The sequence below is a fragment of the Boleophthalmus pectinirostris genome, unplaced genomic scaffold (genome assembly GCF_026225935.1).
Source record: "Boleophthalmus pectinirostris isolate CB_2022bp ecotype Guang Dong unplaced genomic scaffold, ASM2622593v1 HiC_scaffold_21, whole genome shotgun sequence".
NCBI classification, from domain to species: domain Eukaryota; kingdom Metazoa; phylum Chordata; class Actinopteri; order Gobiiformes; family Gobiidae; genus Boleophthalmus; species Boleophthalmus pectinirostris.
This window is the reverse complement of record NW_026571175.1, coordinates 15,044,593-15,072,257: the sequence shown is the minus strand read 5'-3', so window position 1 is coordinate 15,072,257 and position 27,665 is coordinate 15,044,593. Positions and strand designations below refer to the sequence as shown.

The 27,665-nt window shown below is 37.1% G+C and overlaps 1 protein-coding gene across 1 annotated transcript; it reads right to left on the bottom strand.

The window, feature by feature from the left end:
- Nucleotides 1-752: 752 nt before the first annotated feature.
- On the bottom strand, nucleotides 753-27,665 carry fndc5b (fibronectin type III domain containing 5b). Its single transcript, XM_020932641.2, has 7 exons — nucleotides 27,546-27,665; nucleotides 17,726-17,844; nucleotides 15,135-15,333; nucleotides 8,607-8,615; nucleotides 7,254-7,334; nucleotides 2,391-2,583; nucleotides 753-996 (listed from the first exon to the last, which is right to left on the bottom strand). The coding sequence occupies exons 1-6, from the start codon at nucleotides 27,616-27,618 to the stop codon at nucleotides 2,444-2,446; spliced, it is 621 nt and encodes a 206-aa protein (XP_020788300.1). The 5' UTR covers nucleotides 27,619-27,665; the 3' UTR covers nucleotides 753-996; nucleotides 2,391-2,443.

The following is a 27,665-nucleotide window of genomic DNA, read 5'->3' as shown; positions in this document are numbered from 1 at the left end:
CTAACTGGCAAAACATTAAAGAAACCACCACAACAAGAACATTTAAATTAGAATTATTAGGCCTATGTTATATTGAGTTTGTTTTGGCAGAGCTAGAACTAGAATGCAGTATATTAAAGGGATCCTTCGATGTGTAAACATAAATCAAAATGCAAATTACATAAACAAAGCATCGCAATTTGTGCACATGATCAAACATAATAATATGTTATAATAACATCATGAGGGGGCGGCTAAACCTACATCATTTTGTTTAGTTACTTAATGTCTGGATAAGGATGAGTCATCGCAAGCTTATACAAACAATCTGAGAATATAAAAAATGCAATTGTTTTGTTATTCCTGTAGAAAGTATTTTAAATTATATGATAAAATGTATCTTTAAAGGACTTTGAAGGACTTTGAAGGATTGTGAAATATTTTCTCAATAACACAACATACCTATTCAAAAGTTCAAAACCATCAGCACCAGACAGCTATGTGCTTAGAGAGAGAGAGAAAGACACAGGGAAAGTGGAGTGAGGGTAGTAGAGTGAGAGGCGAGTTGCTACTCAAAGAAGTATATTAACACAAAGAAAAAGTCCTTGATCGGGCTTCGGTCGAGTCATCCCAAGACACAAGTGGACCAGCTGTTGTTGTCTGCCAAGCTATTTTTTCCGTGATACAAACCTGACAAAACAAAAAAAAAAAAAAAAAAATCACCCGGGCATTGAAGTGTGATGATCCTCTTCGTCAATGCCAGTGTTGATGGATATCCGCCATGTTTGACCTTGTCCCCGGGAGCTGGAGTCCCTCTGTCGACTGTGGAAAACTGCTATTCTGAGATATATGTGACTGTAGATTTGAAGTTGTCCAGTTTTGGTCGCAACAAAGTGAATTTTGTCCTTCACTTTTGGAGTCCATTAGAAGTCTGCCATCGGAAAAGAGTTCAGTGATAGGGGAGCAGTTCTTCAGGACAATGGTGGTTTGGTGATGGCTTTCGGTTGGTCTCAGGAACTAGAAGATATGATCAAATTTATGTTAGCAATATACTAGGAACAGCATGTGGTGTATTCAGTTTTATAGGATGTACAGTGTTGGTTACAGCAGGGGTTGAGAAGTTATAGGTTCACAACTGTGCATGCAGACTAAATAAAATTGGGGAATAAACAGCAGACAACCAAGCAAATGGATACTTACTCCTATTTTAGTTTTGCACAATAACAAAAGAAAAAATTAAATATGTTCTTTTGTTTAAGATACATTTCTGTGCATGGAGTTGTTTGATCTTTTAAACTTTTTTTAGCCAAATAAAATTTGAAAAATTTACAAAAACTTTGAGCAGGCTTGCTCTCCACATACCTGACTCTTATTTGGCCTGAAGAAGGGTGTCCTCCTGCTTGTTTCTATTGAAATTTTTTTGCTATAATATTTCACAATATGACATAAAACTTTGACCTGCCACATCCTCCAGAAAGTTACTTACTGTACATTTAAGTTTTAAATAGCTAATATAAGGTGTAAATATGATATAAATTAAGGTGAACACACCATAAATGCTAAACGGTCCCTCCATCACAGAAAATCTTTCTGGAAATTGCAATATGCTTACCGCACAGGATTAATTATCACATTCAATAATCTTGCCAACCATTGTAATCCATATAAATTACTTTGTTTGTACATCATAGCAGTCTGATAGAAATAGGATGTGGGGGTTGTCAATGTGTCCACTGGTAAAACAAGCCTCAAAGCAGTTATGGTGTTTTACCTCTAAATCTGGTGGTGCTATAGTCCTAAAAACTACTATCACATTTTATTTCTTCATTCTATTGACATATTGCTCTCTAGTGTGAGGAAAACGGTTTTACTTTTCTGAATCCATAGCGCAACAGAGAGAATGCTGACCGCATCGCCTTTGGTGCCAGGCTTGCTGCTACTGTTACTGAAAAAAATCTTTTAAAATACAATGGACTATTTGAAATTTTTGCCTCTGAGTCAAGCTATTGCTTTTGTTTGCTTGCTAAATGGGATAAAAAACATATAATAGGAAATCAAAAGATAAATATAGACAGAAAAGGCAGATTATACAGATTATAGACATACTCCACAGACCTACTTCTTGCCCTGGGGCAGATGGAGAAAGTAGTGGCAGCCATTTTGTACCTATAGTCTCTTATAACTCATTCACATGCTTAGACAAGGTGTGTGAAGTGCCTTGCACAAGTGCACAATGACAGTATGATCACTGGAACCTGTCTGTCAACTCTTTGGTTAGTAGGTGAACATCTCACTACGAAGCTACAGTGGATACTTTTGAACAATATCACACTAAAGTCCAGACTAATTAGATCTGTTTTTTCAATGTTATGGTGAAAAAATAGGACTTTAACCCAATAAAAACTCCTTACCAGTCCTGAGGTTGGAAGAATCAGTTATTGCAGAAGGCGATGCAGGGCTGGTTTCACACGTTACTTCGCAGTAGCCCCCCCTGTGGGTGCTCGGGAGTACTGCACTCTGAGGAGTTCTTGGCTTTGTCCTTGTTGTTGTTGGGCTCATTGTCTTTGATGATGTCATACTGACGGCAGAACAGAGCGATCACCCCTGGGACACAGGTACAGGGTTAAACATGAGCTCCACAACATGAACAATATTCATATGCATGTTTACAACTGATACATACATTCATTTTTAATGGTACTTTGTTGGGATGCATTTGCAAAACATCAACCACTTTTATACCTATGCAATACTAAATAATGAAATGGCAATATGATTCATTAATTTTAATTAAAATAAATTGAACCAGCTGTACCACTAATGTGAATGTTGTAAGCATATACAGAAGTGGGTGGTGTGGCCCAGGGGTTCCCAAACTTTTCAGACAGCGACCCCCCAAATTAGACTGCTGAAAACCAACACACATACACGGCCTCTCCTTCCCTGTAACACCATACTGAAAGAACACAGCACACATAGAGGTAAAGCCAAAAAAAACATATTCTTTGGTGAGTTCATCTCTTTAATCTCAGCTCTTTATGAATGTGAAGCAGTTAGTAACGTACAAGTACCCTGGGTGTTTACGTTCTGGGCATCTTGTTCACATAGGCCTGGGCGTTAGTGATGCACAGGTCGACTTGTTAAGGGTAACTCAATTATACGAAGTAAAGAGAAGTAAATTTGGTGAGGGTGAGTTGGGCATGTTCTGTAGCAACTACAGTAGTGGACTTTTGTGTTTGAGTGTCTTATACTTGCACAAAGAGGACAACTTTAAACCTTATGCAAATAAAGCCAAATTAAAGCAGGGAGGGACGTGAAAAGGGAGCATGGTGTCCTGTGCTACACAAATGATGCTCCAGCGAGAATGACAGATGTCACGAATCATACACACCAATACGGCGCAAAAACAAAGCTTCTCACCTGGACGGAGACATTCTGAGCACGTACAAGCTGCGCCAGGTGCTCCTCGCTCCGTGATCCAGGTGCTTTAGTCCCAAACTCTCCTAAAGCTTCTATATGTGCAATCCTATGAGTGCATAGGCCATTTCAAACAGGTCCTAACCAGTGCACTTGAGTGTAAATAGTAAAACAAATCATGATTTTAACACATTACACAAACAGAACCTCATGTTCGCAAGGAGTGCCCCCGCAAATATGATGGGCTGCAGCAGTGTGTATGTGAGGAAAGTGAAATGCGTATAGGTCCATGTGGGAGGTCAAGGCGCGGGTCTGGTACATTTGTTTGAGCATTTGTCTTTAGTTATAACTGGGCAGATGACATATATTCACATAGGTGAGTACGTGTTTTAAAATAGGAATTAACATCACTGTCCGAGAGTGTGCAACAGTAGAGGGTATGTTTCACATATGAACTAAAGTAAAAAATAATAATGATAATAATTGTATTTGAAAAAAAATAAAAAATTCTGGAAATCATCTCGCGACCCCCACCCACTCTCCTGGGTCGCTACCCCCATTTTGGGAACCACTGGTGTAGCCCACCGTTATTGTTATTTCAAAATAATATTACTTGAGTTAAAGTACAAAGTAATGTTCCACAAAATTACTCAAGAAAGACTGAAAAATTGTTATGGAAACAATTAGCTCCTCTAGTAATAGTGATTGTAGCTTGCAACCTGTAGAAGTAACTGTTTGGACATAAGATATGATTTATATTTTTATATACTAATGTAACTGGAAGCACAAAACATGAAAAAATGCATAAAACACAGAGAATGAAAGTAAAATTGAAGAAGCAGTGCAAGAAATACAAAGGTTCAAATAATTTAATATTGTATAGCTTAAGTTAAGTGTGTAAGTAAAACAAAGAAGGAAAAGTTTTGGTCGTGAAAAGTAAGTAGGTAAGTTACTAACTGTAGTAGTAGTAACTGAAAAGAACTCATCTTAGATTAATAAAATATACATGTGGAGATCAATAGCATATAACTGTGAAGCTCCTTTTTATCGCACTAATAAAACAATATGACTTGCAAGATTCTGCTTTCTATAAAGTTTAATTAAACTGAATCAATACTGTTGATTGTACACATTTTTACAGTTTAGAGCAGTCATAGTCATTAATGGAATCTAATTTCTGACAAAGACAAATATATATCTAAAATCAATACGCAGTTTATTACAATTCAGCCCATAAGATGTCTGTAATATTGTCCTGAGACTTGCAATGCCCAAAATTCCACAATCAAAAAGTGAAGAACTATTATGCAACGATCCTAATTTGTCAGTTTTAAGCTGTAAGCACTTTCCCACTTATCTAATGGTGCAGCAATGTGATCCTCAAATTAAAGTCAAATAAAGATATGAGCCACTGAGCTATCTGTGTTAAAACAGCTGGGAGAGATGCTACTAGTGATAGAGGCGGGCTGTGTTAAAAACAATTATTCAGCGTATAAGCGGCCCGAAGTAGCAAAGTCTGCCCAAACAAGCCTCTGTATTGCGTTCTGTTTGTACCAAGTGATCAGAGATACACAAAAAGGGCATGATGGGTAATCTGGCTGTGATCTCCCACAAGCGTGCCCTGCAGGCTCAATTAAAGCTCAAAAACTCCACTCCTTCATATCATGTTTTTCTGTCCACCATCTTGTTTTTTACTCAACGCTAGCTCTGTGTACAACTCGTATTTGAACTCTTCTCCTCCAGGGTAATTGGCAGGGGACATGTAGGCACTGTTATAGAATGCTATATACAGTATTCAGGCCATATTTGTATCTCATTAGGCTCTGTAAGTGGGTTAGCAGGAAGGCAGGCATTTTTGCATGTCTATATCAGAGAACTAGGAATACAGTAATCCCACTGTTCTTGGGTTGACTTTTGACAGTATTTTCACCCTATGCAGTGTGTCTATTGTGGGAGTTTTACACAGTGGGTGTTAAAGTATGCATATATTTTTCCTTGTGTCTACTGCGTTGTAAACATCTTGTGTTAATAGATTTACAATGTTTGGGAAGATGAAGCCAAAGTTATGCCAAATATCTCACTGCAATTTAAGTTACTGCTTACTACAACTGTGTTTGACAAAAGCCAAATTTAATGGTTTAAGAACATTAAGACAATGTATTTCTATGGTATTCTATTGGATAACTAACAAGACATTTTCATAATCAGAGTAAGCAAGTCAGTAAGAGGTAGGAACATAATTTTTAGAGTCGACTTGTGTGGTGTATAATAGATATTGTTGGCTAAATGAGACAAAGTACAACAGATTACTATTTTAGGCATAACACTATTTAAAATAATATCTGATTTTTGGTAAAGGTGCACTATGTACATTTTTGGATGGGGGTCCATCACCTGCTTGTATGTCATTTCTCTACCTGGAATGTTCCACAGTATGACATTAAACAGCTCTACCTTACATTTATTAGATTACAGGTGGTTTTATATCTCAAAAATACCTAGAAAAACAGGCATTCTGACTGTAGGCGGGGTTGCCTTTCCATAAATGTGACCTGGAACTTGGTCTGGTTTGGTTTCCATGAAAATTCAAAGGTTTAAGACCATACTGTGAAACATTCCAGACAAAGCAATGTATGTCCATGAAGAAAAACCTGACAGACCCTCCATCAGAAAAGTTAAACAATGCACCTTTAAGTCTACTCAAAAATGTTGTAGTTAACTGCTAAACTTTAATCTTACAGTGTAGCTTAGCAGAAATTTCACTTAGACTCCCCATCACAAGTCACTAGACTAACACTACAATATATAAACGCAATTGTTACAGGAATAAACAGAAGTCCAGTCAGTTGCATACCCTTATATCTACTTTTCTGTGTTTAATAAACCTCTCAATATGCCTTTATCTCTTTGAACTCTCAAATATGTAGATGAAATAGTAGTGGTGGGATGGGACACAATTTCCACAAGACACAAGATTGGGTCCAAAAGAACAAAGCCAGATTTTTGCATAATTTATAATCAAATGAATTATGCAGTTTAGTCCACAGATTTGACCGCACCGATTTTGATTTAGTGTTCTTGCTGTTGTGGTCACACTGCTTTTTGGAACTATCGAGCATTTAACCCTTTTTGTCCAAACAAAATGTAAACATGTGGGAAAAGAAGAAAGAAAATCACAAGATAGTTTTCCTCATGCGTTCATAATCTTGTGGTAAATTTGTCTCGCAAGATTTTGTGGCCCGAAACCTTTTCCCACCCTCATGCAATAAGGACATATGTTTAAGTAAGTATTAAAGGGCCCATGTTTCACTATTTTCTGGTCAAAAACATGCCTGGAGTTGTGTTTTGTTTCATTAACACATATTTAATACACAAACCCTGCATATTTAGGCTGAGTTCTGAAACTGAAGGCTGAAAACAGAGCATTTTGAGCTTTAAAGATGTAAACAGAATAAAAATAAAGGATTACTCAAACATGTGTGACAACTTCAGGGATGTTTTTTTGTGGATGTAACAGATTTATAACATGGCTTAAAGCTCACAAGAGTCAATTTTGGTAATATAAGACCTTTAAGCAATAGTGTGGTGCAAAAATAATGCCTTTTTAATATGAGAAAGCAATACACAGTAACCTACACAGAGAAAAAGTTTTAGGCAGCTGTTGTAATATCAGCCTGTCTCCTGAAATCTATCCAGCTCACATTAGACTCATCCTAAACCTGCAGGGCAACGCAGTGAGAAATGACTGCTAGTGCTGTGTGCCTGTCTGCTAATGGGACCTCCGGCTCAGCTCTGCACAGACACTGGGTCTGCTCCACTGTGAGAGGTGATAGATGCACATTGTACTGGAGGATTACCTGCCCACATGACCAGTACCACCACGATGATGATGAGCTCCCCGGCCCGGAGCTGTGCGGCGTGAGCGAACTCCTCCTCACCTGCGGGGGGCACACAGAACACCGTTAGAGCCATTAGAGCAGGAGGAATGATGCAGGTCGGACTGTGTTTATGGGTAAGTGAGATGGGGAGAGAGAAAGAGAGAGAGGGGAGAGGGGGAGGATCATGAGACAGGGATAGCCAGATCTACATCATTTGCTGACAGCACTCACCAATCACAGGGCTAAAGGTTTCAACTGAGATTCAACTGCGGCAATAATGTGTCAGTAGGGATGTCACAATATCAAATTTTAGTATTACAATTACTATGAGAAGAAGCATGACAATTTCACAATAATTTTCAGCACCATGACCCAAAAAAACATTTCCTTCACTGTCGTTCACCCTGTTCAAAAGAATACCAAATTGATATGACTTATTTTTGCTTCTAAAATTCTCACAATTATTATTTTTCAGTTCATAAAATTATATTGAGACCTGAATAAGCACACTTATTGTTAACTGATTAATTTCTTTTTCAAGTGCTTTATCGGTCAAGAGAACTGGCATGTTGTGTCAATTAAATGTCATAACCTTGAAGTCATGAACTTCATAGGCTAACTTGTCTGTTTAATGTGTTTTACTTAGTTACTGCATAACCTTAGACTGAAGGTATATAATATATAGTACATTATATAATATAATATAGAATATAATACACTATATTCTATAAGGCAAAATTCAAAACAAATGTATGTGTTCTAACGGTGCCACAATGACTAATAGTGTTTCTCAAGGGCATCTTTGTGGTTGATAATGCAGCTCGACCAATGCAATTTGTTGTATTTTCATATATAACTACCAACCATAACATGAGACCATCTGCTGTGATTACGTCTACTACTATCATCAATCTTCAGCACCTATTCCATAATAAATTCTCTAAATTGTCTATATTGTATTGTAATTGTATCCTCCTACGGCTCACAGTGAAAACAGCAGGTAAAATTGATCATCTATATTTTGTGACCAGCCTTGGCTTCAGGAATACATTTTACGTGTTTCCATTTTCATTTTATATGTTGCATTACAGTTAGCACGGCATTGTAAAACTAAGCATGAGAGTACCCCTCCTGTTCCAATCTGGCACACGCACAGAATGCATATAACGCAACCCTATCAAATCCACATAGACACATTTCATCGAGACATTTACGGGCAGCTCCAATTGATTTGTGGCCCTTACTGACTGTACAGAGCATATTCACTCCCTAATCCAATCAGCTGTAGCGTAGCACTCTATACCTCCCATTGTCTTTCTTCACTGCACAGACTAACCTTATCTCATGTAGCAGCTATTCCATTTTTATCATGTCCGACACAGTTACAGAGCCAAGACCAGCAGCTATGGGCACTGCAAAGCTCCACACAGAACCAACAGAGTAGGCCTGTCACGATAATACATTTTCAAGTGTGATATATTGATACAGTGACATCACCTTGGGGAGGTACAGCATGTATGAAGGAATTTCAGATATGAGTTACCATGGTGACACAATCCACACATTAGCAAATACGGGCTGATAAGAAAAAACACAAAATGGATTTAAATTGATTTTCAGGAGCCTGTGATCAATACACGCTTTCATAGATGTTACATTTTCAATAAAAAATGTGCAAGTTAACAATACAAATCAGCTCGCCTGTTGTTATTTCAAGTCAGTTCTTTAGATTAAAATCTAATTTGAATAACAGAGCCGCAAACAGACCAGTCCTTCCAGTTAGCTTCATCCCCTACACCCAAAGTAAACACTAATATCAACTGCTATGTAGCCAATCAATTACGGTATTTTCCGGACTATAACTCTCTCTGGAGTATAAGTTGCACCAGCCAAAAAATGTGCAATGCAGACGAAAAAAAAAACATATATAAGTTGCACACTATAAGTTACACTTTTTGAGGAAATGTATCTTATAAAATCAGAGACCAGAAACTGACATTTCATCTTGAAAGGCAAGTATAGTAATAACAACAGAACAGAGAACAACAGGCCCCATAGGTGTTAACATGTAAATGCAACACATTAACAGTTATCCAGATAACTATAGCATAAACAACATAACATAAGTTTACCAAACTCACGATCTCACACCAAATCACTAAATCCATTGAATTCTTTATCCTCGGTGTCACTTCTGCGCGACCTCCAGAGATAAACCATAGATCCATGATATAAACGGAGCACCGCTTCCTCTTCTGTATAGCTGTTGTCAGACTTGGCATTGGTTCCAGTTAGAATTATTCTGGTTTTCTGAATCCCGACAGGATGGTTTCAATTGTCATTGAAGTTCAGGCTTTGTCGATTCATCCAGTGACTTCCAGGAAAGTTACATGGCACACCCGCCCGGTTGCCGTCAAGCTGTGTTCTCCATCCCCCCTTTCCGCCAGTCCCCCACATGTTTCTCACTCACTCCAAACTTTTTTTCTGCTGCTCAATTACCGTTTTCGGCTGTATATTTCACTATTTGCAGCGGACAGTGGGCTTTTTCTGCAGGAGACTTGCGCAGTAGAGTGCAAAGTGACAGTGGTACAGGAGTGATAGTAGTACTAGATACTGACACACAAGCCTAGAGCGCCCTCTCGCGGCTGTCAGTCTGAAAATTTTAATACATAAGTCGCACCAGAGTATAAGTCGCAGGACCACCCAAACCATGAAAAAAAGTGCGACTTATAATCTGAAAAATACGGTACATAAAAAATATCACAATAAAAAATAATCTCGAAACTACACTACACCGCTGACACAATAACTCTAAAGCAGGACAATACTGAAGTTACTTATTCAACTCCTGACTTATCTTATGGCACTACAAATCCCCACAAGTGCAGAGACAACACACAATAAATGTTGAGCCCTAAAAAATATTGCTTCAGCTTTCGTATATTAAATAATAAGATGATATAGTCATTATAGTTGACAGGTTTGTGCATGTAATCAGTGAAAATCCCTCTCTTCGTGGGGTTGCTGAGCTCGGAAAACATTTCAGATTCACTGCACGACTGTTTCACTTTGCATACTAAGATGGCCAGTTGCAATCACTCACAATGCATCCTAATGGCAAGCCTATACTGCCTCCAATTGCTGTGTTATTGGCATATGCGTTCTTGTACAAGTTGATTAAAAGGCCAAGACATGCACTTCAGGATTATTGGAATGACATTATAACTTTGCAAAATCCATCAATATTATGCTATACTATAGTGATGGATGGGTGGCTGATGTGAAAATAGTTGAGCATTTTTCAAAAGAGGCTGTAGACAAGTTTGAAGTAGAAGATTTTGGTTCTCCAATTAGGCCTGTTGCGGTAATTACTGTATTGACATATCAGTCAATATATGAAAGCTAGAACAATATATTTTGGGACTCAATATTTATTATGTGTATTTATCATCAATTTGTTTATAAAATAGGGAGATTTGGTGTATTTTTGTTATAACACAATAAGATCTGAGCTGCGAAAGGTTCAATAAGTGATTTCTATGGCTTATTTTTGGTTCATTCAGTTATTTATTTGTTGCAGTTCAGTGCCATCCCATAGTATCAAGACTAGACTAGACTAGACTCCCAAACTTTATCATGACTTAACTGGGTGTAAACTGGTGGAGAGTGGCTCAGGTGGTAGTGGCCATTTTAAAACTTGAAGGCTGACAGTGTGAAAACTGTCCCCACTGTTGCTGTGTCCTTGGGCAAACTCAAGTTTCGAACCTTGATACAACAATCATAATAAAAAACATAATTTCCTAGCAATACAATATAAATTTCAACACAAAATAATAGTTATTTAATATTATGTTAATATTCGTCCTACTTACGTGAATTTTTGAGCCCATACTTGTTCAAATAAGTATCCCGTTTTAATATTAGTTTTAGAATATCTTTTAGAAAAAAATTGGTATAGATTTTTTGAACACTGAAATAGCAAATAAATGAAAACAATTCAAGAAAAAAAAAAAAAAAAAAAAAAAAAAAGGAACTTAATTGACTGAAAAGAAAAATGTGCCACTACTGTGATGCACTATTTGCTGCTTTTTTGAGACACACAAATCAAATTCTCTATGACCTGCTTCAATTTTGGCCAATACTCTTGAGGAAGGAAAATCTGAAGCTAGAATTCTGCCCCAAAATATATTAAATAGGTTTTGTGGCTAAACAGACAAAATGTGAAAGTAAATTTAAAAGATGGTGTTTTGGAGCAGGCGGGGCTGGCATTCTGAGGGATGGCTTTAGGGTTATTGAACTGTATGAGTCATAGCCAAAGTCGTGCACAGCTAGCACATGAGCTTATAAAGTTTCAGTTATGGACAAACAGATTCTAAATGAGAGCGGAAATGGCACGGTAATAAATGCTAATGAATCCAAATTAGAGAGGTAATTTATCCAAATAACTGAACTTGTTAAACACCTCAATAACATAATAAACTCTAATGGTGCATTCAGCGAGTGACGCAAAGCAACATGTACATTTGAATGGTAAAAATAGCTGCATCCTGAGCGCTAATGAACATAATTTTAAAATTGCTGGCAGTCACCATAGCCTTTTGATCACTTTTCAAGCCATTCAAATCAATGCACTCTCTCTTCCAGCAGTCGTCCAGCTGTTTAAGTAACATGCACAGCCCTTCTTTATCCTCCACCGTAGTAGCAGAAAGACCAGCCGCCTCAGCCTCTCCATCACCTTCTCTTCATCACTATCAATATGGCCTCCCTGGACTAGCAGTTAAAACGTTCTATACCATGTACAAACTACACATTTCCACCACTTCAGTTTCTTTTAACACATCTAGCAAATGATCATGTATCTTTTCTTACCACATACTAACTGATTGTAATGCACACTTCCTTTTTGTCCAATAGCTAAAATAATGATCATGAACAAAATATGTAAATAAACTTCAACTTAAAGGTGCATACTTTTCATCACCGGCCTCCATGAAGATATTATTGCATCATCTGGAATGTTCCACAGTTGAAGATTGAATTTATCTACCTTAAAGTTCAGGTCAGATCTGTAGAGAGGCAACCACACTCACCTGAAGAATGCATGCATAATTTTTTAAGCAATAAAAAGCTGTACTTGAAATAAAACAAATGGAAGATACATATGGTTAATGCTGTGCTGTGGAGCATTCCAGGCAAAAAAAAAAGGCATGGAGACAAGCAGTTGAACAACCCACCAGAAAAGCATGCAGTACCTTAAAGTTTAAAAAAGAAAAATCCTTCATGATTTTACTGCTACATTGACTGATAGACCTGTGCATTATAAAGCCACAAGATAATAATTTCCGTGGTTGATTTAATACTTATTTGGAAAATCACAGCCATAACAATTAGTACCAAACCACCTTGTTTGCGTTTTCCACAAAATCTTACAATACCTATTTGCATGTGACCAGCCCTATAGTCTTCAAGGTGTGAAGCAGAGAGAGTCTAACTTTGATAGAAGTTCTCTATATGGTTGTTTTATGGGGCATTCATTACGTGTGATTAGATCTACATGCCATTACAGCTCTCCTCCTCTTTTTAAGCTCATATTAATCAGCCATGACACTATTATTATCACTGCTTCACTGCTAACCACTAACCGTCTGTCTGACTGTGCCCACCTGCCTGTGACTGTCTGCAAAACCAAGCTCTCACACAGCCCTGATCCCTCTGAATTTTTTATGACCTACAGAAGTGTCTCAGAGGCTGAAGAGGTAGAAAGCTTCATGGTTTTAGATTATATCATTCCCAGCACATTTTTGAGTTTAGTAGTATCATGGTGAATCTGGGCTTACACATTTATGGAAACGCAAGATAAGGTATGTAGGATTTTTCTTAAATATCTGATATCATAACTGCATCTGTGCACAGATGTGTGCTTAGATAAGTACATGTTTTAAAGGTCCTGTATTATGCAAAATTGACTTCTGAGTGTCAAGCCATGTTAGAATCTTGTTACCTTCTCAAAAACATACCTGGATTTGTGATTGGTTTCATTCACACGTTTGAGTAATTCTGCATTATTTGTGTATGTCTACATCTACAAAGCTCAAAGTACTCCATGTTCCACCTTGTGGTGTCATGTAGTAGTTTTCAAGTTAACAGCTACCTTTTATCTTTAGTTCAGTAGAGGTTGGTAATTCCGGGGCTGAAATCATCAAAAAGATTCTAGTGACAGTGTATGGAGTTTAAGAAACACAGGGGAGCACTTCCTGTATTACCACATGACATCACAAGGTGGAAGAAAGTGTTTTCATTTTGAGAGAACTCAGCCTAAATATGCAGGGTAACTTTAACTAAGTCTTCAGTATATGATCCCAATGGTATCTCAGTTTCTTTTGCGATGCAATGTTGTTTCTAAATAAGTCAGAGAGCGTTTTACAACTTTAACTTAAAAAAAAAAAAATTAATTAAAATGAAAAAAAAAACAAAAAAAAAAAAAAAACTAAAAACAAACTAAAACTAATATAAACTCAACAGTGACTGCGTAAGGCAACCTAGAAAGTGAATGCTGAGAGTTTAGTATGCATAGTTCATGGTTGTGACTGACAGATTCAGAGCAGTATAAATGCAAAAGGTTTTTTGCACTATTTTTGCAGCCATGGTAAAACAACAACAGAGCCAAAATACTGTCAAATCTAGAAAATATTCACCCTTACATGACACACATTTCATTAAGTTAAAACTGTATAGCTACCCACACCAAAGTAAGCAATGTTTATGTACTTTTTATGAAAAGTACTTCCTGCTTCATTCATCTCATCAGCCAAACACAGGCTTCTACTTTTCACCACTTAATCACTAAAATCATTAAAACACCTCATATACAGGCACTCTCTCTCATTTCCTTTTTATTTCAACAACCCTACACTCCCATCTCCAACGCAGCTGCAAAACCATCAGCCTCCTCATATTTCTCCATGTCCTGCTTTTTGTCACCAAGTCCACAGGTTTTGGGAAGAAGTAACTAAAAAACACATGTGCAAAATTAGCTTTTTCGAGCGATGTAAAAATGTTGTTCCTTTATTTTAAAAATACCTGGGATTTCATACACAGATGGAGAGCCTGTGCTCAAGTCCATTGTGAGACTTATTCTAAGCATTTCTGACATCAAATTGTAATTTTTTTTTCATGCTTATGTTCATGGTCATGTTCATAATTACTTAATTGAATTGTTTTCCACATAGTACTTCCCTCTCATGCTAGTAGATTGTGACTGCAATAATGTGTGTTTTTTTAATTAGGCATTATATCTATCTAAATCATGAAATGCCAAAGCTCAAGAGCATGTTTAAAGGCCAACAACAATATAAATTATGCATAATATTTGTTTCTTAAAGGACACATTATGCAAAATTGACTTTTCTGAGCTGTTAACGATGTTAAACATAGTTGAAGCTTTATTTTACTTCATTCTTGCTTCTTTCCTGTTTACGGGGTTGTATTGTTCTGAGTCTCAGAAATTACTTAATACCCAGATTTCAAATGAGAAACCTGGAAGTCTCCAGCTCTGTTTGAAGTCTGTAAATCACCACATTCTGCACTCAAATCATGTTCATTGGAACTGTCTACTTTCTTAGCATGCTGAGCCACATTGCAAAATGACTAGCTTTTTTCATGGTAATTCTCTATGCTGTAGATAACACCAAATACAGATGAGAAAGTGCAGACAGAGTTCAGAATATTTTCTATTTTTAAAAAAATACATTATTATAAAAAGACATTTTAAGTTCTAAAACATAAGAAACCACAGAGTAACAACAGAATGTATGTGTCCTTTATATCACTACTGAAAACTATAGTATTGTCTTCCCTCACCTGGACTCTGTGAGGCCAGTTTCTCGGACTCCTTGGGTGTTCTGAAGAGCACCGGCTCACTGGGTGGGCTGCTGCCTCCCATACTGATGCTTTGCACGTGGACGATGTACTCGGTGTCTTCGTCCAGGTCCCATAGGGCGCAGGAGCGCGTGGTGGTGTTCACTTCCTGGATCAGGCGCAGCATCCGCACATCCTTCTTCTGCACAAACAGGCACAGAACATGAGGGGGGAGATGGAGAGATTAAGAAGGATGACTTTGTCTTTTGTTTGGCAGCATCTCAGCACAGGAGTCACAGGTCAGGGTCACAGTGATGCATAAAACAAGTGCTTCTTTTAATAAGCTGCTTCTAGGCATTAGTCAAGAGTCTGATTTATTAATTTCCGTTCAACTTGACCTTGATTCATATCTGTAATTGCAAATTGCAAGAGCATTCACTTTGTTAACAGATATAAACCTATGTTTTATGATTTTTACCTCCTGCAAAAACACAAAAAGACCAGTCTTTAAATTTGATCATCTCTAATTAAGTGACAAAGACACATTTTAATGCAGGAGACATAGTACTAATGAAGTGAAACTACCTTTTTAGGCAATACTATTATATATGCTATAATTGGGTTTTGACTTTATATCACTGACAAATTTTGTCATATGCATAGAAACCAGTAATAATGATGAATAATTTACATACCCAGTATTATTCCAACTTTTAGCTGCTTTGATGCATTAGACATAGTTTCATATATTTGGACTTGACTTTACTTCCTATAGCACACTGTTGCAAACAGAGTGCTCACTTTAAGAGTTGAAGATTTCCAATGGTAAAGTAATTTACCCCCTCCCCCTTCTACAGTCTGAGAGAAAGTCCTTTGGTTAAGTGCTTGAGAAAAAGTTCAGTAAGCCCAGAGTTTTTAGTGCGGTGTAATTATGCTAAAAGAAGCAGTAATTCAGCGGCTGCATAGGGAAGGCTCCAGTGAAAACCTACATTGTTATCGGGCCTGGACTGCTGCCTCAGGTCAATTGGTGCCCAAGAGATCTCCCAGGGCCAGCGTTATTTACCGCACAATTAAAACAAGACTGGACTGAGCCTGTTGGAAATGCAAGCACAAAGCATACTGTACTACATGCACCACTACCGAAAACTAGTAAGACCATTTTTATGCAATTAGTGTGAAAAGTATGACAGAATTTCAGATTTAATTATTACGGGTTAATGGTTATTTTTCTCCAAGCTGAATAATTGCTCTAAAGAAGTTTAGAACAATCAAAGACCCTGGAGGCCAGAGAAGATATTTTGACTGTCCACCACACCATAGGTGAGCAAGGAGAGCTTATCTAATCTACAATTCATGTCTTGGTTTTCAAATGCTTTGCAAATTATACTTATTTGCATGTAACGGTGAATAAGCAATCTTGGCAGCTCTAACTACATCTTAATTTGGCATAATAAAGCATGAGAAAGTATTGAACAAATAGGTAATTAAAGGGCCTATATTGCACTATTTTCATTATAATGTTGTATGGTCAAAAACATACCCAGAGTTGTGTTTTGTTTCATTCACACATGCTTACCACACAAGCACTTTATATTTAGGTTCTTCTCTCAAACAGAAAATACTCTGCTCCACCTTATGATCTCATGTGGTAATACAGGAAGTGCTCCACTTGTTAAACTCCACACACATTCTCTAAATCATATGGATAACTGCAGCCCTCTACATGGCATCACAAGGTGGAACAGAGCATTTTGATCTCTGGAGATGTAGACAGCCTAATTATATAAAACCTTTATGAACTATTTGTTCATAATGAATTAAGTCTTTATTCATGCTTCATTAAGGCTGTAAATAGTAGTTACTACATTGTACCATATACTTTAAAATATTCATAAAAACATTAAAACATTAATATTTGGTACTGTGGCAGATAAATCTTATAACAAAGGTTACATTTCTGGGGCAAAAGAGTTTGAGTTTGAAATTGTCCTCATTCACTCAAGTTGCACAGAGGCAGCACAATGCAGCACTCACAGACAACCTAGTCAAGTCATCTCAGTTTTCTTGTGACATATTTTATGTCTATTTGGGATGGAACAAGATCTTGAGTTACATCTATTTGTCTATGAAAAGCCATAGTGGTTTAAAAAGCACTGCTGCAATTATAGCAAAATAATAAAATGTCTGTCATTGTTGTGTCTCATCTTGTAAGAATTGTGTCTCTCACCCCATCCCTAATGTCTACCCATGGGTTTCAGAATGATTGAAAGTTAGAACTGTTGCCATAGTAATTAACAACTCAACACAGAATATATCTTTTGAATGGTCAATCATGCAAAAATGTCACCAAATAACAGGAAGCTGGAACATGTGAATAAATTAAGTAACAAAGCCCTATGGAAAATCAGGTATCATTTGGATTGACACGATTCCACAAAGAATGACTGGTTTAGTGATTTGTAATATGCACGGTGACAATCTTTAATTATTGATGATGCCTTGAACTACAATCCCCACACTCTGTTTTACAAATGAGATCCCTCTGGATAAGTGTAGAGTATGTAGCATAGTCATAAAAAATTCACTACTCTCACCTGTTGTGTGATGGCGAATCCGATGACCGGGTCCCCCTCCAGAATCTCCCATGTGACCACCGCCGAATTCACCTCGATCTCTCGGATGGTCACGTTCAAGGGTGCAGACAACAGCGTTTCTAATAAACACACAGAAGAATTCATATATTAGCATATATCATGAGGGCAGGGAATGTGCAAGGTGCTAGTGATATTCTTGAAACTTCACCAGGGGAGCAAAAAGGTTCATACTTTAAAGATCCCACAAAATAGAATCCTGTTAGAATGCTGTAACCTCATCAGATACAGACCTGGAGTTGTGTTTTGTTTCATTCACTTATGTTTGAGTAATAATTTATTATTAGTCTATTTAAATCTCCAAAGCTCAAAATGCTCTGTTCCACCTTATAACGTAGTGAAGTGGTAGTTTTCCATTTCACAGCCTTCTTTCACCTTTTGTTTAGTCAAGATTCCAGGGATGAAATCATCCAAATTATTCTAGTGAAAGTGTATGGAGTTTAAAAACACTTTGGAGCATGTTCCGTATTACCATATGACATTACAAAGCGAAACAATGTGTGTTCTATCTGAGAGAAAAACTAAGCCTAAATATGCCGGGTTTGTGTGTTAAACGTGTGAATGAAAAAAACACAACTCTCACAACTATATTTTTGATGTAAAACATTATAACATAAACCAGAAAATAGCACAATATGGGCCTTTTAAACTGACCAAAATGGAGATGCAAGGTTCAGTCACAGATGGCCAAACACAACAGTAGTGTACTTGGGCTGCAACTGTTATCTCATGATGCAAGATTGAAAGCCTGAAGTGTAATCATTATTAAAAAGCACAGGAAGTGTGAGTGTTCCAGAGGGTTTTCTTAGTTCTCTTCAAGGGCAAGGCCAAAAGCTTGCAATGACTGAAAATGACTAGGCCTGTAATTTAATTTCCTTTGGCAAAAGTTAAAACAACACAATAGTGTCAAAACACGTTAGCTCATCACATTTACCGAATAGAGGACTTTGGACGTAATTACGTAACAGTGTCCCAGACCTCTATTGACTGCTTCTTTTTTTTTTAACCTTTGCCAAGGTTAAGTGTCCACATTACAAGCATATTCATTTTCATGGCTTGTAATAATTATTGTGAAGGTTAAAAGAATTAAGACTGAAACATCACTTTAATAGTATTTTGTTCTTTGTGGCACCTGCCCTTCTCATTTTTTGTGAGATACTGCTTTTGATGGAGTGGTTGCCTCAACACCAAAATACTAGTGGTCAAACTCCAGCATTTGGATTGGGAAAGACACTTCACCACCTCGCCAGTCTGAATGTCATGTGATGTTCTAATATGCCTTTGGCACAGAATGGCAGCCACAACTCTAATGAATTACTTCTCCACCTGTATTAAGCAAATGCCACATTTACTCAAAAGACTGTGGATGTACCTGATGCACCAAGTTCTGCCCCCCTTTATGAAACACATCCTAAACTAAATGAGACAATCTGACTCATTCTCTGTAGTTTCCCTTCCAAAACAATTTCAAACTTAAATTTTCAAACCCCCAGTCTAGACTAGTGAATCCCAGCTGTTGCTACCAGTGTAGTTTACCTCCGCAGAGATTCAAAAGTGAATGAAAAAGCCCACGATAGAAATTTGATAAACCTGTTTAACTAATAAAATTATAATTAAATTTCAAAGTGCTGCAAAAACAAAGCATTAGGCACATGAGCGCTAACAGTTCAAGACAATACAACATATGGCTGCATGATAGTGGCAAGTATTGCAATTGTTATTAGATTTGCGATTTATATTTAAAAAGTAGGAATCTGTTCAGCATGCACATTGTAAACAACTCCAGAAACATTAACATTTGAGAAGACTGAACTATGACCTGATGAACTAATATAAAAACTCCATGAATCTCAGAACGTGTTTGTTAACTACTTGAACAAGATTTAAAGATTTAAAAACAGATTTCTATTGCGATATACAAGTGCAGCCCCAATACAATAATTCATGCAAAACGGTATTGTTAGATTCCTATTAGCCCACCATGCATACCAGAATGGACTTGTTACTCTGCAAACTCTACCCCTTTGCCCTCAGCCTTCTCCACTTGTCTTTCCTGCCCACAACACAGTGCTCCTTTCATTAATACCAGCCTTAATTACCCACAAGCCCCTTCTTCTCATCTGTCACTGTCTTGCTCTTTGTAACTCGCACATACATCTTCTCTGCGCTTCTCTCCGTCGCCCACACACTTCTCATTAGACTCCTGAGGTTTCTCTCTCTCTTTTTTTTTCTTTTTACAGTAACAACCCACTCGGTAATAAAAGGAGATAGAAAGTTTTGATGATGGATGCCCCACTAGCAGCAGCTGTGATGTTAATACGCTGTAATTGTATTTCAGTTTCATTTGTGTAGGTGGATGTGGAGGAATAGATGCGTTTGCAATGAGCCACTAACATCAAACTTAGAACCTTGACATTCACAATATTACATTGTATAATTTAACACTTATAGAGGTTGTGTATTAGGACCCTAAGTCAAGGGTAATTGTAATGTTAACACAAGGGCAAGGTAGGTGAGAACTGAAGTGGTTCATTCATCTTGTTGGTTATGTTACAGACAGCTGAAAACCTCCGCTCAGCTATGGGACATACATGTTCCACAGAATGGCATTAAACAAGCCCTGTCACGATAACAAATTTTGAAGCTCGATATAGTGCTACAGAGATATACTCCCATAAACAATAATATTGAAACTACTTTCTACCACTGAAACCAAAACAATAAAGCAGGATAATCCCAGCAATTCTTTTTAAAACAGACGGTATCTTTAAAGGTATGAACTGCAACATAAGATTATAAATATTGAGACTCAAAATACATTATTCCCGCATTTATGTATTGAACAATAAGTCGATATAGTAATCGTGACAGGCCTACATTAAACCTGTCTATCACCATGATAACAAGCAAGTGAGTCCACCAGAGCAAGTTACAGGTCACGTGGAATAGAGTGAATTACAAAAATGAAAAATGCAGATAAATGAGAAACATGTGAATGAAGACAAGAAGGTAGTGGACCCTCATGCCAGAAAAGTTATAGTTATAGGTGGGTGATGTTTTGTAGCCAAGCTGGTGCCACCTAGTGTCTCTGCTCAATTTCATTTCTCTCCAGCAACTAGGTCAGGAATCAGAATACAATAGGCGGTTCGCAAAAACCCCGGTTTTCCAATCAACGAAGAGTCATATATTCAGTGTTGTCAACGATTCCAGAGATCGAGGATTTAAAGCTGGAATAAAGTGTATGTTTGGTGAATTTCATCAAGGGGAAAAACGTTATTGTCCTTCTTCCTACAGGATCTGGGAAAAGCTTTATATACCAGTTAGCAGTGTTGTGCAAGTTCACACTTTTCATGAACTTGTTCAAGGTTCAGTTCACACATTTTCAAAGTGAACTATTCCCGTTCGTAGTTCACAATTTTAAATTTTGAACTAATTCAAAGTTCAGTTCATTTTATTTTTAGGTGGGATATGTAAATGAGAGATGGTTCATGTTTTCAGAGATCATACGTGTGCAGGTTTTGTCATTTCACTCACTTTATTTATGTTGGTAACTTTATTTATTTTGGCTACTGTTGATGAAAAGACTGAAAAGTGTTTGTCTTTTGGACGCATGTGCACTCAACTTTATGTTGCAGTTACAAGGATACTCTGTATACATGCACCATGATGAAACCGGGATACTCAAAAAACCCGATCATACCCAGGACACTGATGTGCATGTAAGCGCATTCAGTGAGTGGTACAGTGATCTCTAAGGAGGAGCCACAGCTGAAACGTGGGACCGTGAGGGCGCAAATCCAGTGTTTGTGTCAGACGCAGCCTCGTCTCCTTATGCTACGCACAGCAACCTACATTCAGTTTGTCGATTAAAAATGAACGTGATCGACGAAACAACTGATTAGTCGATTAATCATGCCCATCTCTACTTCACACTACATTACCCAAGATGCATTGCACACACAACTGCTCTCTGGTGCAGGAGGAGCCCGTGGGCAGTGAGTGACAGCGCAACATGCAGTTTGAAAAGTGCGAGCAGAACTTGTCACTCAACTCAACAGGTGAAAACAAATTCCAACGTTTAAATGAACCCCAACAGTGATGTCGTTCATCACACATAATCTGAACAAATTCGTGTTCAAGCTCTTGGTTTACAAATGTGTTGCGTTCAGTTCAAAGTTCACTGAAAAATGAACATGTCCAATGAAAGCGTTCTTTTGAACTCATTCATGAACAACACTACCAGTTAACCCCATCAGTGGCGCATTACAGTCACAACAATAGCAGCGATTGGTTAAATGAAAGGTAACCACCTACTGTCAAGTGAACGAAATCTACTGCGAGGTCAGACGGTACGAAGTGAAACGAAGTAAAACTGGCTGATGAATCAGGCTAGATGTTTTGTATAGAAAGCAAAAAAAATCATATAGTAGGGATGTCAATTTATATTCTAATGCTTTTTTAATTGGTTTTGAAAATTTTTGGATTATATAGTTAATTTTGCACTTCTGTGTATTTTTTCAAACAACTATTTTGAGATCTTCTGGACAATATAACTCTATTTTCCTGCTTTATGGCACTTCTTTGGTCACTTTTTGAAAATGTGATTTCTACATACATCAAATACTGAGCGATAGGCTGCAGACTTGTTTGAACTCCCATAATTGCATTACTTGAAGAAAACTGCTCAATTCTAATCCAGTCAGCCCTATTCAACACTCTCACACTCAGCCTGTGTGTGAAAAGGAGAGAAAATCTGTCAGCAGGTACGTGTATTGAATATTTCCTCCTTTGTGCTCTATCTTCAAACAACCATACAAGCTCAAACAAACAGTACAATTGCAACAAGGATCCCCCAAAATTATATTTTCATGTTGTTTTCTTAAAATTATCAACAATCAAGAAAAAAAAAAAAAATCACCATTTTAATGATCACAATTAATAAATAAAAAGGAGGCAATTATCTCTGTAGTTTATTCCTTAGTAAACAATAGAATATAATTTCCCCATCCTATTGCTGTTAATCTTGTAGTTTTCCTCTATAATATATTCTGAAATTTAAAGATAGCGCAATTTCCTCTGTCCGCAATGAAAGATTGCATACCATGGCAAAAATGTTAAGATGAGAAATGTGTGTCGTATTTCTGACAGTGAGGCACAGACATAGATTAAACATAGAACCAAAGGCAAACTGCGATTGTTATCATCAAGATATTTTCAAATCCCGGTCGCAGAGTGAGCCCTCCTCTCACTACGTCTATGATCAATCTCTGTCAAACATGTGGCCAACTGTAAACACAAGCACTCCTCAATATAACTGCAGAAGAGCTCAGTCGTGATGAGATCACATCTTCCCATTTCTCTTTCATTTACCAACTTTACCAGGCGCAAAAAAACACAATATGTAACACTAACCACGATGGTGATATCACAAGGCCTGATTACTACAGATAAGTGAATGAACTATCTTACACTGTGAATACAGGGTGAATTCCATGTCTCAATCTCAAGGGCCATGCAAAAATAAGATGAAAAAATTATGTAGTGCTAGTGGACATGCTCAATACAAAGCCACTTTTCCCCACCCTCTTTTCCTATTAGTCAGCCTCTGTCATGCCTTGCAAATCCAGACTGTGTGTTTGTGTGTCTGTGTTTTTGATACAGATTGATTTCAGTCTGGTTCCAACACCGCCCGCTGATTCAGACTGATTTTTGTTAAGTATTGAAGAAGTGTGTATTCTGGATACCAGGCAAGCCTACATTATGCTGAGTGAGTGACAGGTAGAATTAACCAATCACGATGAAGCGTATATGATAACTTAAAGGCAATATAATAATGTGAATGTGTACAAGAATCATGATAGAAATTGTTATCTATAGGCTCAAAAATATTACACTATGAATGAACTTAATTTTGATTGTTAAAATGTTTGCAAGTCTCATCATGATTATAATATTGGTCAGAAAAATCACTTAAATTTATACAAAACTTGTTCAGCCCTCATTTGAAAGCTTAAAATCTAACCACACAATTACAGCTGTTAGAAATTCCACCCGTGCACAAATGGGAGGTGAAATGTCTCATATCTGGAGCCGATGGTAACTCACATGATCCTCAATCTCACAAAGACGGGGGCTGCTCACAACGCAATCTGTCATCTTGCCATTTATAACAAGACCGCAATGTAACTGAGATTTTATGAGAGGGGTTTAACTACTTTTCCCCGTTGCACTGCAGTAAGGCTGGCTCATATGGAGCTTTACAATAATGGGGTCACAACAAAAACAACAAAATTACCAGTTTGATTGTGTAAAAAATGTTTTGAAATGTATTTGTATTGGTTTAAATGCATTGGTCTCAAATGTTAATGCTCTTGGGCCAGTTTAAAATGTGAACTGTGAACAGAAATTTCAATTGCAAATTTCATTCTAAAAATTCAAATTCTAACACTCATAGAACAATATGAAAATCAGAATTATTTTAGGTGCACAATGAAAGGCCTATTACACTGATTTAATTATATAATATTAACAACACATTATCAACCACATGTTCAGTTATAAAGATGCAATGGATAGGTCAGTATTTTACAAGTAAATTATATTTGTATGTGTCCAAATGACTGATATATACTTTCTCCAGTCATTGCCTCCTGAAACAGCTATATTTTGACATAAGCATACTCACCTTCAGGCACACTCTGATAAAGAGATTAGATTGATCCGTGTTTGATTTTACTGAATGAAGGGACTATAGGGAATTAGTAGCAATCAGTATGTGTGTTTATTCATAGAGATGCTGCATGAATGTTTCTTTTTCCATCATTTTACTATATTTACTTAACCCCTTATTGTACTTAACCCCCCTGCTTGAACATAGGGTTGTCAAATGCATAAAAAATCAGATACTAAGTATAAGTACAAGTACAAGTAAGTACAAGTATAAGGCCCCATAGACAAGAGTAAAACCATGGACCGGTATGGAACCTATCTGGATGACTGATGGATTACACAGACGTAAGACCACTACACAACACTACAGTTCAATGCTGAGAATGACATTCTACTGTCTAAATAAAAAGTGTATTTTTATTCTCATCGTGGCACCGGAATCAGTATTTCATTTCAGTTTTAAAATCACTTGTACATGTACACATCTGTATATTGGAAAAACATTATTTTACCCATAATTGTCTACCATTATTTGAACTATTTTATTACTTTGTGATTAAGAATAACATTTATATTAGCCCTATAAATTTTTGGAATTGAGTCCAAGTAGTTTCGTTCGTGATTCACTGATGGAGTTAGGCTATATTGCTTCTATCTTTTTAGCATTTATTTGTGCATTTATTTAGCATTTATATGTTAAATGTTCTAGGGTGGAACATTGCAGACTTTTCACCAGAAAAGTTACGTAGCACACCTTTAAGTTACATGGAGAGTGGTGAATAAAGTAATAAATTATTGTGAGTTACATTTGTCATTATATAGTACTAACAAAATGTGTGTAGTGTTTTGTCCAAGTAGTAATGTTGAACATAGAGATTGAATTAGAAAACAGCAGGAGCCATGTTAGGATTTGGTGTATTCTTCCCCAGCAATTATTTTCCAAATCAAGAACTTCTGACAACATTTGACACATTCAACATGAGAGACACATATTGCAATACCATTTCATCACTGATACCAACTAAAACTGTGCAGTATGGTACCATTGCCTCTAGTTTCATCAAATATACTTGAAATTATTACTCTAATTTTGTGTAATCTTTGTTAATTTTACCAATGTTAAAGATATTACACCATGCTGTAACGCTGTGTCTCGTCAAAAACACTTGGAGTTGTGTTTTGATCCATTCACACATGTTTAACACAAACTCTGCTTATTTTTGAATTTCCAACTTTTACTAAACTAGAGGTAAAGAGTAGCTGTTGACCTGAAAAGTGAGCATTTTGAGCATTCAAGATATAGACAGACTAATAATAAAGAGTTACTCAAACGTGAATGAAGCAAAACATAACTCTGGATATGTTTTTGAGGAGATAACAAAACTCTAACATGGTTTAAAGCTCACAAGAGTCAGTTTAGCATAATATACAACCTTTAAAAGAACATAGTGGATATAGCTAAATACTTAGTTATCCCTACTCTTTAACTCCTATCCACAATTGTGGTCATGTGACACCGCAACATGCAAGAATAATACAGGCTAGATTAGACTGAGAATTCTGTGGGAGAAGTTAGTTTTAACCATCAAAATGCAGATGTTTTGACTTTGGTTATGAAAATATCTCTATAATTACTGTACCTATCTACATGAAATAAAAACTGACATAAAGTTTAACATCTTCTTTGTTAGCAAAAATGTGCCATTATCCACAAGATGGGATTGATGTCAGCTGAAATTCCTTCACTGAGTATGGTAAGGTTCAAAATAATTTTGGATATTTCTTTCAAAAAACAGTAAACTTCCCATAGAGTTATAGGTCTCTTCCTGCCATCTGAAAATAGGACATCATCAAATTCTAGAAAGTGTGCACAACCTATAGTCTTTCTTTCTAGTCAAGAAAAAAATACAGTGAAAAAATTCTGTCTAAATGTACACATGATCCAGCAAGCATACAGCAGCCTCTCAAGAGATCTTCTCCACAGCCTCCGGAAACCATTCAAAAATTCATGAACCTAAAATTTGAAATTGTGTTTCTGTTCAATTTACTTGACAAGCCATGCATATCGTGTTGTGTGCCCTTACATAAGTGAGTGCACAGTGTGAAAGAAGCCTCGGGCGCAGTATCGTAGGTTAAAAATATGCAATATAATCAAAAATACATGAGACAGTATAGGCTACTTTCTATCCAACATCATGTGCAGACCGCTCATTACAATTCTGCTACAGGCCATGGTTAGAACACTGTCCATCACAATAACAGATGCTGACCAGCAAAAAAAATCCATAAATTCAAGCTGTAAATCTATACAATTACAAATGAATCGAGGACAGCCACATGAAACATTGAAACAGATGGTTGTGACTATGTTCTCCATTCAACCTCAAATGCTCGTGAACAAGTACAAAAGGATTGGTCTAGACATGTACCTGATTTAGCAATAATCAATCCTGTATAATTATGTGTTGAAAGTGAATAACTGAAAGAAATACTTTATGCTCTAACATGCTGATGAAAAATGTACCAATGAATGATCCAATACTGCAACTATTCATGTTCTAATCAATATATAATTTACAAAATATTTCCTAAAATGCATGGGTTTCAGGCAAATGATTGCTTCATGATTTGAAGGATTTTGTGAAGACCTTTCCTCAAACACACACCTCTCAGACTACAAGCACATTATATAGTCTAATCTATTATAGTGAATACATAATCATAGGGTGTCTGAACTTTTTCTAATTATTCCTAATTTGAGATGCTACCTGTAGGCCAAAGCTTGCAACTCAAACTTTTCTTTTATTCTTTGTCTCCAAATCTGTCACTAGCATGCAAACGCCACTATTACCTATTTGTAACAACATCTGTATCATCATTATTTTATGAACCAATTTCTACTCTTCATTTGGCCTTGTAAGATCTGTAGGCTCCGAACATGTTTAGGCACACAGAGCCTACCAGGTGTCCATCCAATGGGACCCTATCATCTGTAACGCAGCACAAGCAGCACACCATTCGCCTGAACTCTTTAACTCCTGTCTGTTTCTGTTGGCAAATGGCTTCCTCCTTCCAAAAAAACCACAAAACTCACCTCCACGTACGGACAGCGCCAGGACACCGAGCAGTAGGAGCACAATCGCAGCGCACAAGCCTCGTTTCGCCATCCCGGAGCCTGCTGTGTTCTAGCGGGGCTTCACATCGTGCCTGGCCC

Coding starts and splice junctions, on each gene's coding strand:
- fndc5b (XM_020932641.2), bottom strand. CDS start 27,618: ATGGCGAAACGAGGCTTGTGCGCTGCGATTGTGCTCCTACTGCTCGGT. Junction 17,845..27,545: donor GGCGCTGTCCGTACGTGGAG/GTGAGTTTTGTG, acceptor TGTGTTTATTAG/AAACGCTGTTGTCTGCACCC. Junction 2,584..7,253: donor GGTACTGGTCATGTGGGCAG/GTAATCCTCCAG, acceptor CCTGTGTCCCAG/GGGTGATCGCTCTGTTCTGC.